The sequence below is a fragment of the Anoplolepis gracilipes genome, unplaced genomic scaffold (genome assembly GCF_047496725.1).
Source record: "Anoplolepis gracilipes unplaced genomic scaffold, ASM4749672v1 Contig21, whole genome shotgun sequence".
Lineage (NCBI taxonomy): Eukaryota > Metazoa > Arthropoda > Insecta > Hymenoptera > Formicidae > Anoplolepis > Anoplolepis gracilipes.
This window is the reverse complement of record NW_027328671.1, coordinates 145,516-160,067: the sequence shown is the minus strand read 5'-3', so window position 1 is coordinate 160,067 and position 14,552 is coordinate 145,516. Positions and strand designations below refer to the sequence as shown.

The following is a 14,552-nucleotide window of genomic DNA, read 5'->3' as shown; positions in this document are numbered from 1 at the left end:
TAAAATATTAATAATAGAAAAAAAAATTTTAATATTTTTTAAAACTATTTTTTCTCTGTTTTTCTCAAAAATAATGTTTATTAATTTCTTAGACGACTTCTATCAAAAAAGAAACTTTGCAAATAAAAGATTAATTTAATAACATTAATTAAACAAAACATATTTTATTAGAAATTATAACACAATAACATTTATTTTTTAATAATTTAAATAATTTATTAAAATAATTAATTTATTATTTTTTTCCTTTTTCTTTGTTTTCCTGTGTTTTTAAATATTTTATAAGATTTTACATTAGTAGGTTGAGAAAATCTTTTAACATTAATAATTCCATAAATAATAAATAATAAATTAATAAATTAATATATATATATATGTATATACACGTATATATATTACTTTATATTAAATGTTAAAGGGAAAAAAGATCAAGCGCAGTTGCAGTTAATAATATGTAATAAAATATGTTTCGTACTTTCCGTCCTCTCGACCCTTTTAAATAACTTATAATTAGGGTCGAGAGGATCCACGGTGGAGACCTCATGCGGAGACTTCGGAACTACAAATTCTTTTCGACGATATTTCGGCTATAAATTAAGAAAGAATCATATTTAACAATGATATTCTTATTCAGGAGGATTTCTCGCAGCCCGCTAAAGAGCGATTTTTTGGAAAAAAGGCTTAAAATAAAATTTCATAAAATTGACATGAATAAGGTATACTGATCGTGAATGAAGTACACAGACCAGGTGCACCGATTGTAATTATTATAAATTTTTTAAAAGCCAAAATGCAAAATCCGGCTCTTTAGCGGGGTAATAAACTTTACAAGGAATGTAGCAAAAAAAGTTTTATAAAGAAATATAACTTCTTCGAGGCAAAATATTACCGAATAGAATATTGTATCTGTACCTAAAGTGCAAGTGCAGCTAATTGTAAGAAATTGAGTTGGCAGCACCGCTTGCTAAGGAGAGACAATGAAAGACAATAACGTCATCTTTGTCTTTCTTAAAATGCAATGATGTTTGTACGTATTTAGACATACACCAAACATTGAATAAGAATTCATTTCTCAATGTTGGTGATAGTGACGCTGGAATTTTCTCGTCGGTCCTGTCAACCCTTAAATCATACGAATATTTTAACTCATCTAATTGTTGTTTTATTATAAAGAATGTATAGATCTTCTGTGTAAGTGTCCCCAAATGCATAAGGAAATGGACCAATTTAATTCCTTATGCATATGGTTATGTATCTATGCAAGTTTGTCTGAATAGGGTCGATATTCATAATCCGTTCTTATAGTTAAGATCGTCTTAAGATCCCGTTCAACTAATGAAGTAGCCGTATAACATCATTTTTTTGGTTGAACGAGATCTTAAGACGACCTTAAATATAAGACAGGACTATAAATACCGACCTAAGGCCGGTATTCATAGTCCATTCTTATATTCAAGCTCGTCTTAAGTAAGATCTTAAAATTCTATTCGGCTATCTGATTGGCTGAACGTAGTCTCTTAAGTCGACTAAAAACACATCTTAAGATGATCTTATATATAAGAACGGACTATAAATACCGGCCTATATCTAATATCTCTGTCACATGTCTACTCTTGCATCACATTTCACCGTGTGAGATTATTGGTCAGTAGTCGTACGCATTATACATATTTTCGAACACACCCTAAAGTGTTTTCACGTGTGCAATGACCTCTACTAATCACTTATAGGCCTTCTTTACACCGACATACTTTGATACGCGTACTAAATACTGCTGGCCAATCATAGCCATTCCATTCTTTAGAAGACTGGCCATGATTGGCTAGTATAGTACTTAGTACGCGTATCAAGTGCTCGGTGTAAACTAAGCTATTTATACATCTCGTGCGAATCAACTTATCCCACGTATTCCACGTATTCCTACATTTGACATGTATATATATATATATATATATATATATATATACACGTGTATATAACATCATGTCGCATAACAGTTACACATATATCCACTGTATAACGTGCTATAACGTAGTAAGATAATCCGAGAAATTCCTTGATATATCATAGAATTGATAGGAATTACGTGCATTATTGCGTTTCTACTGTGTACATTATACGATCTTTGGGGTTGTCATTTATTTAGTCGAGATTTATCTTCGAATAACTATAATATGGTAAAACGTGCAATATTGTTTTATATTCATCGAATCATTAGATTTTTATGTCCCATGCGATACATGAGTAACAGATTTATGTGATTCGAGGTTTCGATCCAATATTTTAAGATACCACTTTTTATCACGTCCTAATTAATGGTGCGACAAATCAGTCGCATCAGCGACCTTTGTGTGTAAAATGAATCTTGGATACAGTGAGAGAATACTCTATTGGCTATTCCTAATGATTTTACTTTTTCACCTACAAGTAGGTGCAAATTATTTTAGAACTAACTCCAAGACAGATGACCAATGTTTCTGCAAGGTATTAAATGTCATTTTTTTCTCATATCCTCACCTTTCAAAAAAACAAAACTTATGCTTTATGTCATTTTTGGAATTTTTTTGTACATTTTTATTCATTTTTGTAATTTATAATAATTCTGTTTTAATAATATTTCTATTAATAGTATTATTAAGTTAAAATGTCTTATTAATTTTATATTGATATATTTAATATATTTTATATTGATATATTTAATACATCAAAATATTTTAATATAATTAAAAATTATATTTTTGCATGTATATTATGTGATAAGTGCTATGCATATACATTCTAAGAGTTGCAATTAAAATTTCAGTTGAAAGGATCTATAGATGATTGTACTTGTAATATAGATACAGTGGATTATTTTAACAATATGAAAATATATCCGAGAATTCAAAGCCTTCTAGGCAGAGATTACTTTAGGTTTTATAAAGTAAACTTGAACCAAAATTGCCCATTCTGGGCAGACGATAGCAAATGTGCTATTCGTGATTGTCACGTGCTTCCCTGTCAAGATGTAAGAATTTTCTCTCTTTTTTTTCTTTTTTATACTAAATATATTTTATTTTAAATAAGAATTATTTTAATTTTTTTGTATTTTTTGTACTCTATTTTAGAATGATATACCAGAGGGTTTAAAGGGAGAGATTCCAAGAGATATTTACTTTAATGAAAATCCAGTAGATAAATACAGATCAGATGCACAGATTACTGACTGCAGACATAACTCGAGAGATCATAACATGGAACTTGGTTTCTTAAACACAACAATTAGGTAATAAAAAAATATATTAATATATATATAAATAATATATATGTGTATGTGTGTGTGTGTATAGTTATTTTTATATTAAAATTTATATTAAAAAATATATTTTTAATAATATAGTTAATATAAATCAAAGATATTAATATAAATTGATGGCTACAGTGTGACTATATTAATAGGAAATTGGACTAGTTGAGAGCCAAGAAAATGATCCGAACACTGCACAAGTTCATACGCCACTAACAAAGTTGTATGCTCTTATCGCTTTTGTAGTAACTATTATAATCTATTGATAATGGGTATTAACAATCATAAATTATACAGTAAATTATATGATATACAAAGAATCAAGTATATCTCATATTAGTAAATAATTTAAAGACAAAAGATTTAAATCCATCGTTTAAAGAAGCAATAAAGTTAGATATTAATGATTGTTTATATTCCATTATCAATCGACCTTGGTTAATGTAAATGTAGTTAATGTAAGACTTTGTTATGGATTCGTGCAGTATTTAAATCATATAATATAGTTTATAATATTTTTTATATTATTATTAAAAAATATATGTTTATTAATATATAGTTTTTAAAAAATATATTTAAATATATTTAATATAAGTAAAAGTCCGAGATAAAATATAAATCTTATTGCAGTTCAGAAAATTACAAAGAATTTGAACGATGGCAACGACATGACGATGCGCAAGACAACTTTTGTGTAAAAGAATCTAGTCATGGAGAATATGTGGATCTTTTACTTAATCCTGAAAGATATACAGGATATAAAGGAAGAAGCGCACACAGAATATGGCGAAGTATTTACAAGGAAAATTGTTTTAGGTATACAACTATAATTTACTAAATGTTACTTGTATCTTTATCACTGTCATATTCATTATAATAATTTATTGGTTTAATATTGCAGACCTGAAAACTCACCTCACATTTTTATACAATCTTCTAAGATGAATGGTAAGTCTTGTCACCTATATTTTTTTTAACTTTGTATGAAAAAATTAGATATATTTTGTTTTAGTATGTAATATTTGTATATTTTTCAACATATTTGTTCTTATAATAAAACGAATGTTATTTACATTATATATATAATGGTATTATTTATATAATAATATTAAATATATAATATATATATATATATATATATATATATATATATATATATATATTATTTATAAAATAGAATTTTAATTAATCTGAAAAGAGGATATTAAAAAGTTAAACAGTTATATGTATAAATCAAACTTTGCATATTTATTTTTTCAATATAAATATATGTATTATGTTTCAGGAATGTGTTTAGAGAAACGAGTTTTTTACCGAGTTATATCTGGCTTGCATTCTAGCATTAATATACATTTATGTTCAAAATATTTATTAGTCTCTCAAGATGGTTTACAAGTGTCATCTGAAAATCATTGGGGTCCTAATTTAGAAGAATTGCAAAGAAGATTTTCTTCTGAAACAACAGGTGGTGAAGGTCCAAACTGGTTAAAGAATTTGTATTTTACTTATTTACTTGAATTAAGAGCTCTGGCTAAAGCTGCCCCTTATTTAGAAAGAGAAGAATATTATACAGGTAATGAAATATATGATGAAGATACAAGATTGGCTATGGATGATATACTGAATGTAATCAAGTAAGTATTCTTATAAAAGTATATTTTATTTGTTACAATACAAATAAAATAATAAAATTGATGATCTATTGCAGATCATTCTCGGAACATTTTAATGAAACTGTTATGTTTACTGGTGGAACAGAAGCACAATTGTTAAAAGAAGAATTTAGACAACATTTCAGAAATATTTCACGTATTATGGATTGTGTAGGATGTGATAAATGTAAACTGTGGGGTAAACTGCAAATTCAAGGTCTGGGTACTGCGTTAAAGATATTATTCTCAGGAAAATTCGACAGAAAACAAACACTTAATAATCTTAATCGAAAGTCGTTTTTCCTAGAAAGAAGTGAAATTGTTGCTTTGGTGAATGCTTTTGGAAGGTATATTTCATTTTTAATATATATCATACAGGGTGTCTACTCTCTGGAAAAACATAAAAATTCTAAAATTCTTAAAGACATTTTGTATCTTAAAAAACTAAGGAATTTTTGTGGAAGCTCATTGAAACTCGGAGAATTTTTAAAAAATTTTATCTTTGATAATTTTACTCTTATATTAAATAGTCAGCAATGATAAGTAAAGTTGTCAATATTATGTTCAAATTATATTAAAAATATATATTTATATAACAAATATAATAAAATATAATTATACAATAAAAACAAATATATTTATATAAATAAAAATATATATTTATTTTTGTATATTTAATGTTTTCACAAAATATTGAATACAACACAGTGCATATTCTTTAATGTAATTTTTAGTGATAAAGAAATGAATATATTATGCAAATGAAAAATGTTATCATTTTACGAAAACTATTCATTTATTTTAGTATATTTATAAATTTAACACTTGAAACTTAAGTAGTTTTGTATTTTTCCTTCGAATGAGTGGAAAGCATTAGAAAACGTATACAATACAAAAATTTATTTTAGCAAATTATATAAAAAAATCTTTAAAATATTCTGTTTATCTAAAATTTTGAACAAAAATACCTGAAGAAGATTGGAAAATTTTTTTGCAAGATTTGAGTAGACATTCTGTTATAGAAAAGTAAATTTATTAATAAAGTAATTTATTAATTAGGTAATTAAGCAATTTATTAATAATGTTCTCAATTTTTGCAGATTATCAGAAAGTATTTTTGAATTGGACAGATTTCGTAGGATGATGAGATAACATATAGTATCAGCTTATAATTAAAAACTTTTCAGTACTACTCAACAACATCACGTAAAGACATCACACAGATTTTTTATCTTGTTTTTTTTTTATTTATAGAATAGAGGAAGAGTGGATTTTGTTGCGCTAATTTAATTGAATGCATATTAATATAAGTGTTTTTGATGTTATTATATATTTACATAGCTAAATAATATATATAGAATCAATCGGAATTTTATATCAAGTTTTATGCATTTTATCTTTTTTATAGAACAAGAATTTGCTATTCTATTGGAATCATTTATTCAATTATACTTATATAATTTTGAAACTGCAGTTCAAACGTTAGATCTAATTAAATTTGTAAATATTTCTTCCAATGCTATATGTAAAAGCTATGTATATACATACATACGTATATGTAAATATATATGAGAAGTCAGAAAATAAGATTTCTAACTCATTCACTTAATATTTTATTTTTCATTTGAGAGCTATAAGTACTTAAATGAAAATAAAGTATTAAAAAAGTAAATGAGTGTAGGACCTTACTTCAGACTTCTCTTCGTATGTATGTCAAGACCAATTGCACCAGTGTTTACTTATACAAATTGATAATCAAGTGTATTCTTCTGATATCATTGAATAGGATAATAATATAAGAAGAGAAAAAGAAAAAAAATTATTAGGCTATTTAACTGAAGGAAAAAAATTATTGATGCAAGTGATTACACACACACACACACACATATATATATATATACATACACACACACACACACACACACACACACAATCCAGATATATGCGAAAAAAAAATGTAATTTAGACCTTTAGTATGACATTGTCTGAATTGATATTTTCTTCCGATTTATATCGTAGCTTTTGACTCCGCGCGTCTGTGATAAATATTTTATCTAAAGCAACTATATACATACAACTTAAATTTATGTATACTATATTCTACTTTATGAAGTTGGGGTTTTGTTTATGATACAATACATATTTTTGTAATTAACATGACAAAATTTTATTCATAGTAGTATAGTTTATTTTTCATAATAAAAACAAACATTTGTATAAGTATATAAATATTTAAATAAATATAAAAAAAATTTCCGATATATATATGGCTTGCAATAATCAAAACTGTACTTAAATTTCTAATTAAATATGTGTAAATTCTATTTGCATTATGGAAATATAGTCAATATGTCAAATTATGTTTAATAAGAAAAATATATATTATATTCTTATTTTATATATCCTTTTATATATCTTATTTTATAGTTTCTTTTTAATTGTAATATATAAAATTGAAATATATATATATAATTTATTCTTTATTCAAACATATTATTACAAAAAATTTAATAAGAAAAGAACTTTAAGAGCATTGTTTCACAATTATAAAATTTAAAGAAAATAAAATTGATATTTCAGATAATATATAAAATAGATTATATATTCCATAAACGTCACAGATCATTTTATAGCAGCTGCTTTTAATATAATTTTAATAAAAAAAAATAAATTTTATAAAATTGTATATTTTGGTCAAATCTATATAATTCCAAAATACAAAGTCATGACACTTAAAGAATTATATAATAAAAAATTAAAGAACTTAAATATTAATTAAAATAAATAACCCAAAAGTTGTATACATGGAGACAAGTAGAAAAAAGTTTTTATGAATTTTACATTGAAATTATTTGAAAGGGAAATGTTTGGTCTAAAAAAATCCATTACTCTTATATATCAACATACAAATAAACTATATTAAATTTTTCATATAAAAATATGAATGTATATCACAATGCTTATAAACTATCTAGTATCTAGAATATCTGTTTAATTGGTCGAAGAATGTTTGGCGAGATGTGTTAAGTTTTTATTATCTCTCGTATGATTATATTGTTTAAACATACGTGGTTTGAAGCGATCGTGAAGTACCTGCGTACGATTCAAGACATAAACTACAGCTTGAAGACCACCTATGTTTACACCAACCGTTTTTGTCATCCAAAATAAATCACCTGCTGCCTGCAAGGCCTAAAATAAAAATAAAGCAAAATTTGTCTCTAGATTTTATAATAAAATATTTGATTTTTATTTTATTCCTTTAATTACTTTAATATTTTATTTTACTTAATTTTCACACACACATAGTTATAACCAAAAAAAACCTTACTTCTTTAAAGCTATATCTATCATATGTAAGCAGAACCAATCGTCCATGTGACAATTTCACTACTCGTCCGAGTTCCAGCAAAAAATGCTTGTAAAGAGTTTTGTTGTAAGACTTATTTCCACTTCTTTTACCAAAGGGCTATAAATTATTAAAAGAAAGAAAATTGTTATTGTCTAAAGAAAAACATAAAAATATTAAAAATATAAATTTAAATTTCATAAATTAATTTTTATACCATATCAGTGACAATAATATCAATAAATGAATCCTTAAATGGTAATTTTGAAGCAGTCCATTGTATGAGATCTATTTTGCAACCATTTGTAGAGGCATTCATGTTAGATTTGGTTCTATCCACAGCTCTGGAATCATTGTCTCCACATAAGACATACGAGCATGGGTAAGCTAATGTTGCCTGAAAAAATTGATAATTTCTTGTTTGTGAATGAATATCAATAAACTATTAAAATCACACTTCAACTAAACTCTAATTAATTTAATCACATGTAGCAGTTCAGTCCTATCAAATTTCTACATTTTATTAATATGAAAAGAATTATTAAAATTATTATACTTGACATATATAAAGAAAGACTAAATCAGAAAATTAATTAAACATTTGCTTGTAAATTTTTCTAAAATTAAATGAATTAATCTTCCATTAATTGGAGTTTAGTTAAAGCGGTTTTTAATCTATTATTGTGTACAGACTTCTACAGGAATAGAACCTCCTCCACACATAGGATCTACTATTATGTCTCCTGGCTTTGGATTTGCCAATCTCAGCAAGTTATAACATATAGTTGATCTGAGAGTAGTTGGCCCAAAACTTGCAATATTTCTGCGATGCTTGGATTCGTGTGTTACACGCAAATGTGTTATCAACAAATCTAAAATATTAACTTAAATATATATAAATTATAAATAAATATATATATGTCAATAAAATTAAATTAAATAAAAAATTAAATGACAAATAAAAAATAAAATTAATAATATAAATTAATTTAAATTTAATTAGTTAATACAACATTTTGCCTTAATCATTATTAATATATATTTCATACTGTTAAGAAATTTAATGTATTTTCCGTTAAAATTCTTCTAATTTTATCTAATTTATCGTACCATCAATTAATTTGCAGACAACTTCTAAATGATACTTTGTTAAATCAACTATCCAGTGATACTTGTCCTGCACTATTTCTCCAGTAATCCTGGCAATATCCTTAGACTCAAACGCATGTTTACCAGTCCTCTCGCATGTTACTCTGTACTTAAGTATATCATTTTCTTTAGATTCGGAAGGATTTTGACCTCTTTTTTTTCCTTTATTTTCTATTTCTTTTTTCTCCAAAATGTCCTGTTCCAATGATTCGTGTTCTCCTTTCTCTTCATCATGTATCTCCAATGCCTCTGTTTTGGTTTTAAAAGCTTGTTCTTTAACTGTGATATACTCTTCAATCGTTGGGTAAAGCTTGCCCATAAATCTTGTTGCACATTTCCATGCATTGAGAACTTTCTCCCATTTCTTATCCAAGTTTGACACTACATAATTATGTACAGATTTTAAATCTGTTTCTTTGTCATTGGTAAAAGAAAGTCTTCCTATATCAACTACTATGAATACATTATCTATCGATCTCATTTGCTGAACCTATAATATAACAATAAAAAATACATCATAATTATAAATATAAAAATATTTAATATATATATATATATATATAATCTGCAAAAAAAGTACTTTTGCAAATTGGTCCCAGTTTATATTAAAGTAAATTCTTCCACGTTGCTTAACCATCTGTACATCTTTGCCCAATTTTTCTTTGCATTCATCAATTGCCTCCCATTCAAAACCTATTATCAATCAGACAATTTATTAGATTAAATAGATTATATAAATTAAATTTAATTCTTTGAGAATGACAAATATATATATGTTTGGAAGCTTTTTTTTTTCAAAAAAACAGCAAATATATACATATACAAATTTTTAATTTTAAACAATAAATATCATATTTTTTTCTCTATTAATAAAATTAAAATTTTCTAAAAATAGAATTAATTTGATGACTTTAGAATTCAATAGATCAAAGAAATTATCAATAAATGAAATAAATTAAAAAAAACAAGTGTAGAGATTTACTAATAGACATTTCTCTTCTCTTATTCAATCTGAGCCTAATAAAAAAGAAAACAAAGATGTATCGTAAATTGTAACAAGTCAATAAAAAAAGAAAAAAATCAGAATCTAGAGCGTTGTATCGATCTATGCAATTGATTGTTTCAAGGAATATCAAATTTTAATTCAATTTTAATCAAAACAATGTTTGTTTTCATTAAACAAATACTTTTTATGAATTTTGTTTTTGATTTTTCAAAAAATAGGTTAGGATTAAGAAACACGTGTCGCTTTTTAATTTACAATCTATACCTGTATCTACAGTGGTTCCAATCGTAAAAATATTATCATTACATACGTCAATGGACTCTAAAAAGAGTTTTTTCAAAGAGTTATAATCGCTCATAATGAAATCTTTTTTTTCTAGTATGTATAATTGATATTTGGTCCTTCGAAAAGATATGTGTATGTATTTCTCTCTCTTTCTCTCATTTATCGTGTAAAAAAAGCCTCGATCCGAATTCTAGTTTCAAGAAATGTGTCGCCAATCAGCTGGCAGCTTTCACAGAAAAACGGCAATTTTATTGGCTTGACAGTTCGCGGACCGAGGCAGTGTTGTTCTCGAGGCCACTTTTTCTCGCGCATGCGCGGCGTAATATAGAGATACCCAGTAATGTATATGTCATGGTTACAAATGGGCGCAAGTCTTGGCGGAATCCGGAGTGATTAGGCTAGATCGGTGATGTCAGAAATAAGACGCGGACACGTAAAATGAAAATAAAGTTAATGTGCTAAGTGTTAATGTATTGAGTGAAAGTTTTTCGGTACGAAGCGTGAAATTTCCTCTTTTCTTCTAAATTATATACATTACTGAAACCACATTCAATGCGCATGCGTGAGAAAAATCGGCCCCGAGAACAACACTGCGGCGTAAAGTTACTGAACGTCCACGAGGGGCACGAGGCACGAGGTGTTGGAAAGAGGTAAAAGAAGAAAGGTTAAAATTGGATATATATAATACAATTTTAAAATAAGAAAAGTGCCATGAAAATAAAAAATAATTTACGAAGAAATCCTTTGAGTCGACCTAAAGAGAAGGTTGACGAGACAAACAATAAAGATCAAAATGAATTAAGCACCTCAGCAGGTAAAACGTCAGAGGTTCTGCTGCCTTGTGAAAATAATTTTAACCACATTAAGTGCAAAGCTGTAAGATATAAAAAATGCCAGCAATTAATGAAGGAGAAACTGAAGGCGAAAAAGGAGGCCAAGAAGGCGAGGATACAAGAAGGTGCTCCAAAACAAGTACCTCACACAATAGAGAGTCTACGAGAGAAGGATGAGACTATGATTGCATCCAGTGATTTGAATGATGAGGCGAATCAGGAACTTAAAGTCGAATGTGAACACGATGAATTTGCTAGCTACTACAGACAGGATTACGAGCCCAAGGTTCTCATCACATACGCTGATAATCCAAATAGGAAGACGAGAATTTTTGGCAGAGAGCTCACGAGGATGATACCTAACTCCCTTTCGCTGTACAGGAATCGTTCTGGTGTCAAGAAGATAGTGAAGAGTGCTACTGCCAGGAATTTTACAGATATAATAATTGTTAACGAAGATCAATGTAAACCAAGTATGCTTATAAAATTATATGATCATTCTGATACGTAAAATTTTCAATAATATCAGCTATATATGTTTATTATACAAAAAACTTCGTAGCTAAACTATTATATTCTAGATTATTATACTCTAGACATTTTTTAGAGAGCTGCAAAAGTTACAAAGATTTGATAAGTTTTTATATATTGATTATAGAATCTATATTAAATATAATTTATGAAATATTAAATATAACAATTAAATACAATTTAAATTGTTTTCATATTTAAAGAGTTTCCTTATACATTTTTTAGATGGAATGTTGATCATTCACCTGCCAGATGGTCCTACTGCACACTTCAAACTCAGTAATGTCAAAATAACGACAGATTTGAAGCGTAGCCATAAGGAAATTACGGAACATAGGCCAGAAGTTATTCTAAATAACTTTAGCACACGTTTAGGATTTACTATTGGTAGAATGCTAGGAGCGTTGTTTCATTATCAGCCAGAGTTTAAAGGCAGGAGAGTTGTGACATTTCATAATCAGAGGGATTATATATTTTTCAGACACCATAGGTAATTTTATAGCAGCTATTTTTAATAGTATATATTAATAAATTTCATAACAATATTCAGTCAATTTTATGTAATTTTATGTATGTATATGTGTTTGTAAGCATTATTTATACTTTATTATTACTTACAATAATTTTTATGTTATCTAAAAGAACTTTGTGATATTTGATAGAGATTAATATTAATGTAAACTGTTACATAATTTAATATGAATACATTTGCAGGTACGAATTTAATCTAAAAACTGGAAAACCGAGATTACGAGAAATGGGCCCACGATTTACTTTGAAGTTAAGATCATTGCAACATGGAACGTTTGACAGTAAATATGGCGATTACGAATGGATTATACAGGGTCGCAGACATGAAATGGAGACGAGTAGAAGAAAATTCTTTTTGTAAAATTTTTATGTTGAAATCAGTTAGACAGGAAATGTTTTATCAAAAAAATCAATTACGATTATATGTGAAACAAATAAACTTTATTAATTTCTTTATATAAAATTATTATTAATTTCTTATATAAAAATATGTGAGAATATTTGTATTATAAAATTGAATATATTACAAAAATTTACCAAAGTCATGATTTTAAAAATATTGAAAAATGAAATTTAGGTACACTTTTAATAAAATAAAAATTTTATTAAGTATCTTATTAAAATATAAAAATTTTTCTCAGATATTCTTAGAACAATATACAAAATAATATAATAAAGCATTAAGTATATCCATGCAAGATATAAATTGTAACTTAAAAATTTACATCGTCGTCGTTCTCAGAATCATTAGCTGCTTATAAAATTTGAAATAAATCATTTTTATCATCATAGAATTTGTCTCGAGAGAGCCTATAATATAATAAAATATTCTATTTATAATTTAGTCTAAAATAGTTTATACTAATATATATAGCTTAAAAGAGAAATAAATTTTATTTTATTTCAATAATTCTAATTAATATTTAACATTATTTAAATCTCGTATATATAGTTATAACAAAAATTTACATTTCATTAAAGCTATTTATTTATTTTAAATTAGTAATAACAGTGATCCAAATTATAGAGCATTTTCCAACAAAAATTGAAGAAATTGTGAAGAAATTTTGTATATTTATTTTTACTTCTCGAAAGACTGTAGATTTTTAATATAAAATAAGAAAATTATTCTCTTTAAAAAAAGTTTGAGAAAATATTTAAAAGTTATGATTATATAAAGAAAAGAAATAAAATTTAAAAAAATTAATTTTTACCCCATATCAATAATGTAACATCAATAAAGGAGTCCTTGAATAGCAAGTTTGAAGTCTACTATATGAAATGGCAGTCTACTATATGAAATATATTTTACATTTAATTGTCGAGGAATTCATATGAAATTGTATCCACAATTCTCTAGAAACATTGTGTCACAATAATAGATACATAAATATCAATAATAAGTTAATATATCTGGTATTGTACACGATATATATGAATGAATGTCATAAATTATTAAGCCAAACACACCAAATTCCGATTAATTTTATTCATGAATTAATTTATTAATTTAAAGAATATCTACATTTTATTAATATTATCTTATTAATAAATTGGATGGATTTAGTTTTTTGTTATTTATCATAGGAAGGAAAGATTATAGATTAAAATGACGAATTAGAAATTTGATTGTACACAATATAATTTAAGTTGAAATAATTACTGATTCAGTTTTTATAAAAATTTGCCAGTCTTAATTGCAATATACATATTGTTGACTCGAGAATTGGCTCACAACTTGCAATAATTGGATCTATAAGTTATTAATAGATTTAAAGAATTGAGAAATAATTATAACTACATATTTAGCGAATCATTATTTATATCTTATTGTTTAAATAATTGACATCTTCGTTATATTTAATACAAATAATTATAATTGAATCGGAATTGACATATAGAGGAATAAAATACCAATCTTCTTAAAATA

General features: G+C 26.0%; 3 protein-coding genes across 4 annotated transcripts; 2 read left to right on the top strand and 1 right to left on the bottom strand.

The window, feature by feature from the left end:
* The first annotated feature begins 1,956 nt into the window (after positions 1–1,956).
* On the top strand, positions 1,957–7,201 carry LOC140675847 (ero1-like protein). The gene is made up of 8 exons (XM_072910482.1): positions 1,957–2,484; positions 2,804–3,007; positions 3,108–3,265; positions 3,917–4,102; positions 4,188–4,234; positions 4,572–4,920; positions 4,995–5,285; positions 6,039–7,201. The coding sequence occupies exons 1-8, from the start codon at positions 2,359–2,361 to the stop codon at positions 6,088–6,090; spliced, it is 1,413 nt and encodes a 470-aa protein (XP_072766583.1). The 5' UTR covers positions 1,957–2,358; the 3' UTR covers positions 6,091–7,201.
* Positions 7,202–7,713: 512 nt separating this feature from the next.
* LOC140675853 (tRNA (guanine(6)-N(2))-methyltransferase THUMP3-like) lies at positions 7,714–10,892 on the bottom strand. Of its 2 annotated transcripts, none has more exons than XM_072910490.1 (7): positions 10,707–10,892; positions 10,017–10,129; positions 9,398–9,926; positions 8,981–9,171; positions 8,505–8,684; positions 8,270–8,407; positions 7,714–8,130 (listed from the first exon to the last, which is right to left on the bottom strand). In XM_072910490.1, the coding sequence occupies exons 1-7, from the start codon at positions 10,798–10,800 to the stop codon at positions 7,930–7,932; spliced, it is 1,446 nt and encodes a 481-aa protein (XP_072766591.1). In that variant the 5' UTR covers positions 10,801–10,892; the 3' UTR covers positions 7,714–7,929. The 2 variants fall into 2 exon arrangements, with proteins under 2 accessions (XP_072766591.1, XP_072766592.1); XM_072910491.1 differs by having other exon boundaries at positions 7,717–8,130; positions 8,981–9,159; positions 10,707–10,891.
* A 199-nt stretch (positions 10,893–11,091) lies between these two features.
* On the top strand, positions 11,092–13,083 carry LOC140675854 (probable ribosome production factor 1). Its single transcript, XM_072910492.1, has 3 exons — positions 11,092–12,033; positions 12,317–12,581; positions 12,806–13,083. Exons 1-3 carry the CDS (start codon positions 11,439–11,441, stop codon positions 12,981–12,983), a joined length of 1,038 nt encoding a protein of 345 aa, XP_072766593.1. The 5' UTR covers positions 11,092–11,438; the 3' UTR covers positions 12,984–13,083.
* Positions 13,084–14,552: the final 1,469 nt, after the last annotated feature.

Coding starts and splice junctions, on each gene's coding strand:
- LOC140675853 (XM_072910490.1), bottom strand. CDS start 10,800: ATGAGCGATTATAACTCTTTGAAAAAACTCTTTTTAGAGTCCATTGAC. Junction 8,408..8,504: donor ATATTATTGTCACTGATATG/GTATAAAAATTA, acceptor AATAATTTATAG/CCCTTTGGTAAAAGAAGTGG. Junction 8,131..8,269: donor ATAGATATAGCTTTAAAGAA/GTAAGGTTTTTT, acceptor TTTTTATTTTAG/GCCTTGCAGGCAGCAGGTGA.
- LOC140675847 (XM_072910482.1), top strand. CDS start 2,359: ATGAATCTTGGATACAGTGAGAGAATACTCTATTGGCTATTCCTAATG. Junction 4,103..4,187: donor TACAAGGAAAATTGTTTTAG/GTATACAACTAT, acceptor TTAATATTGCAG/ACCTGAAAACTCACCTCACA. Junction 4,921..4,994: donor GATATACTGAATGTAATCAA/GTAAGTATTCTT, acceptor GATCTATTGCAG/ATCATTCTCGGAACATTTTA.
- LOC140675854 (XM_072910492.1), top strand. CDS start 11,439: ATGAAAATAAAAAATAATTTACGAAGAAATCCTTTGAGTCGACCTAAA. Junction 12,034..12,316: donor CGAAGATCAATGTAAACCAA/GTATGCTTATAA, acceptor TACATTTTTTAG/ATGGAATGTTGATCATTCAC. Junction 12,582..12,805: donor ATATTTTTCAGACACCATAG/GTAATTTTATAG, acceptor ATACATTTGCAG/GTACGAATTTAATCTAAAAA.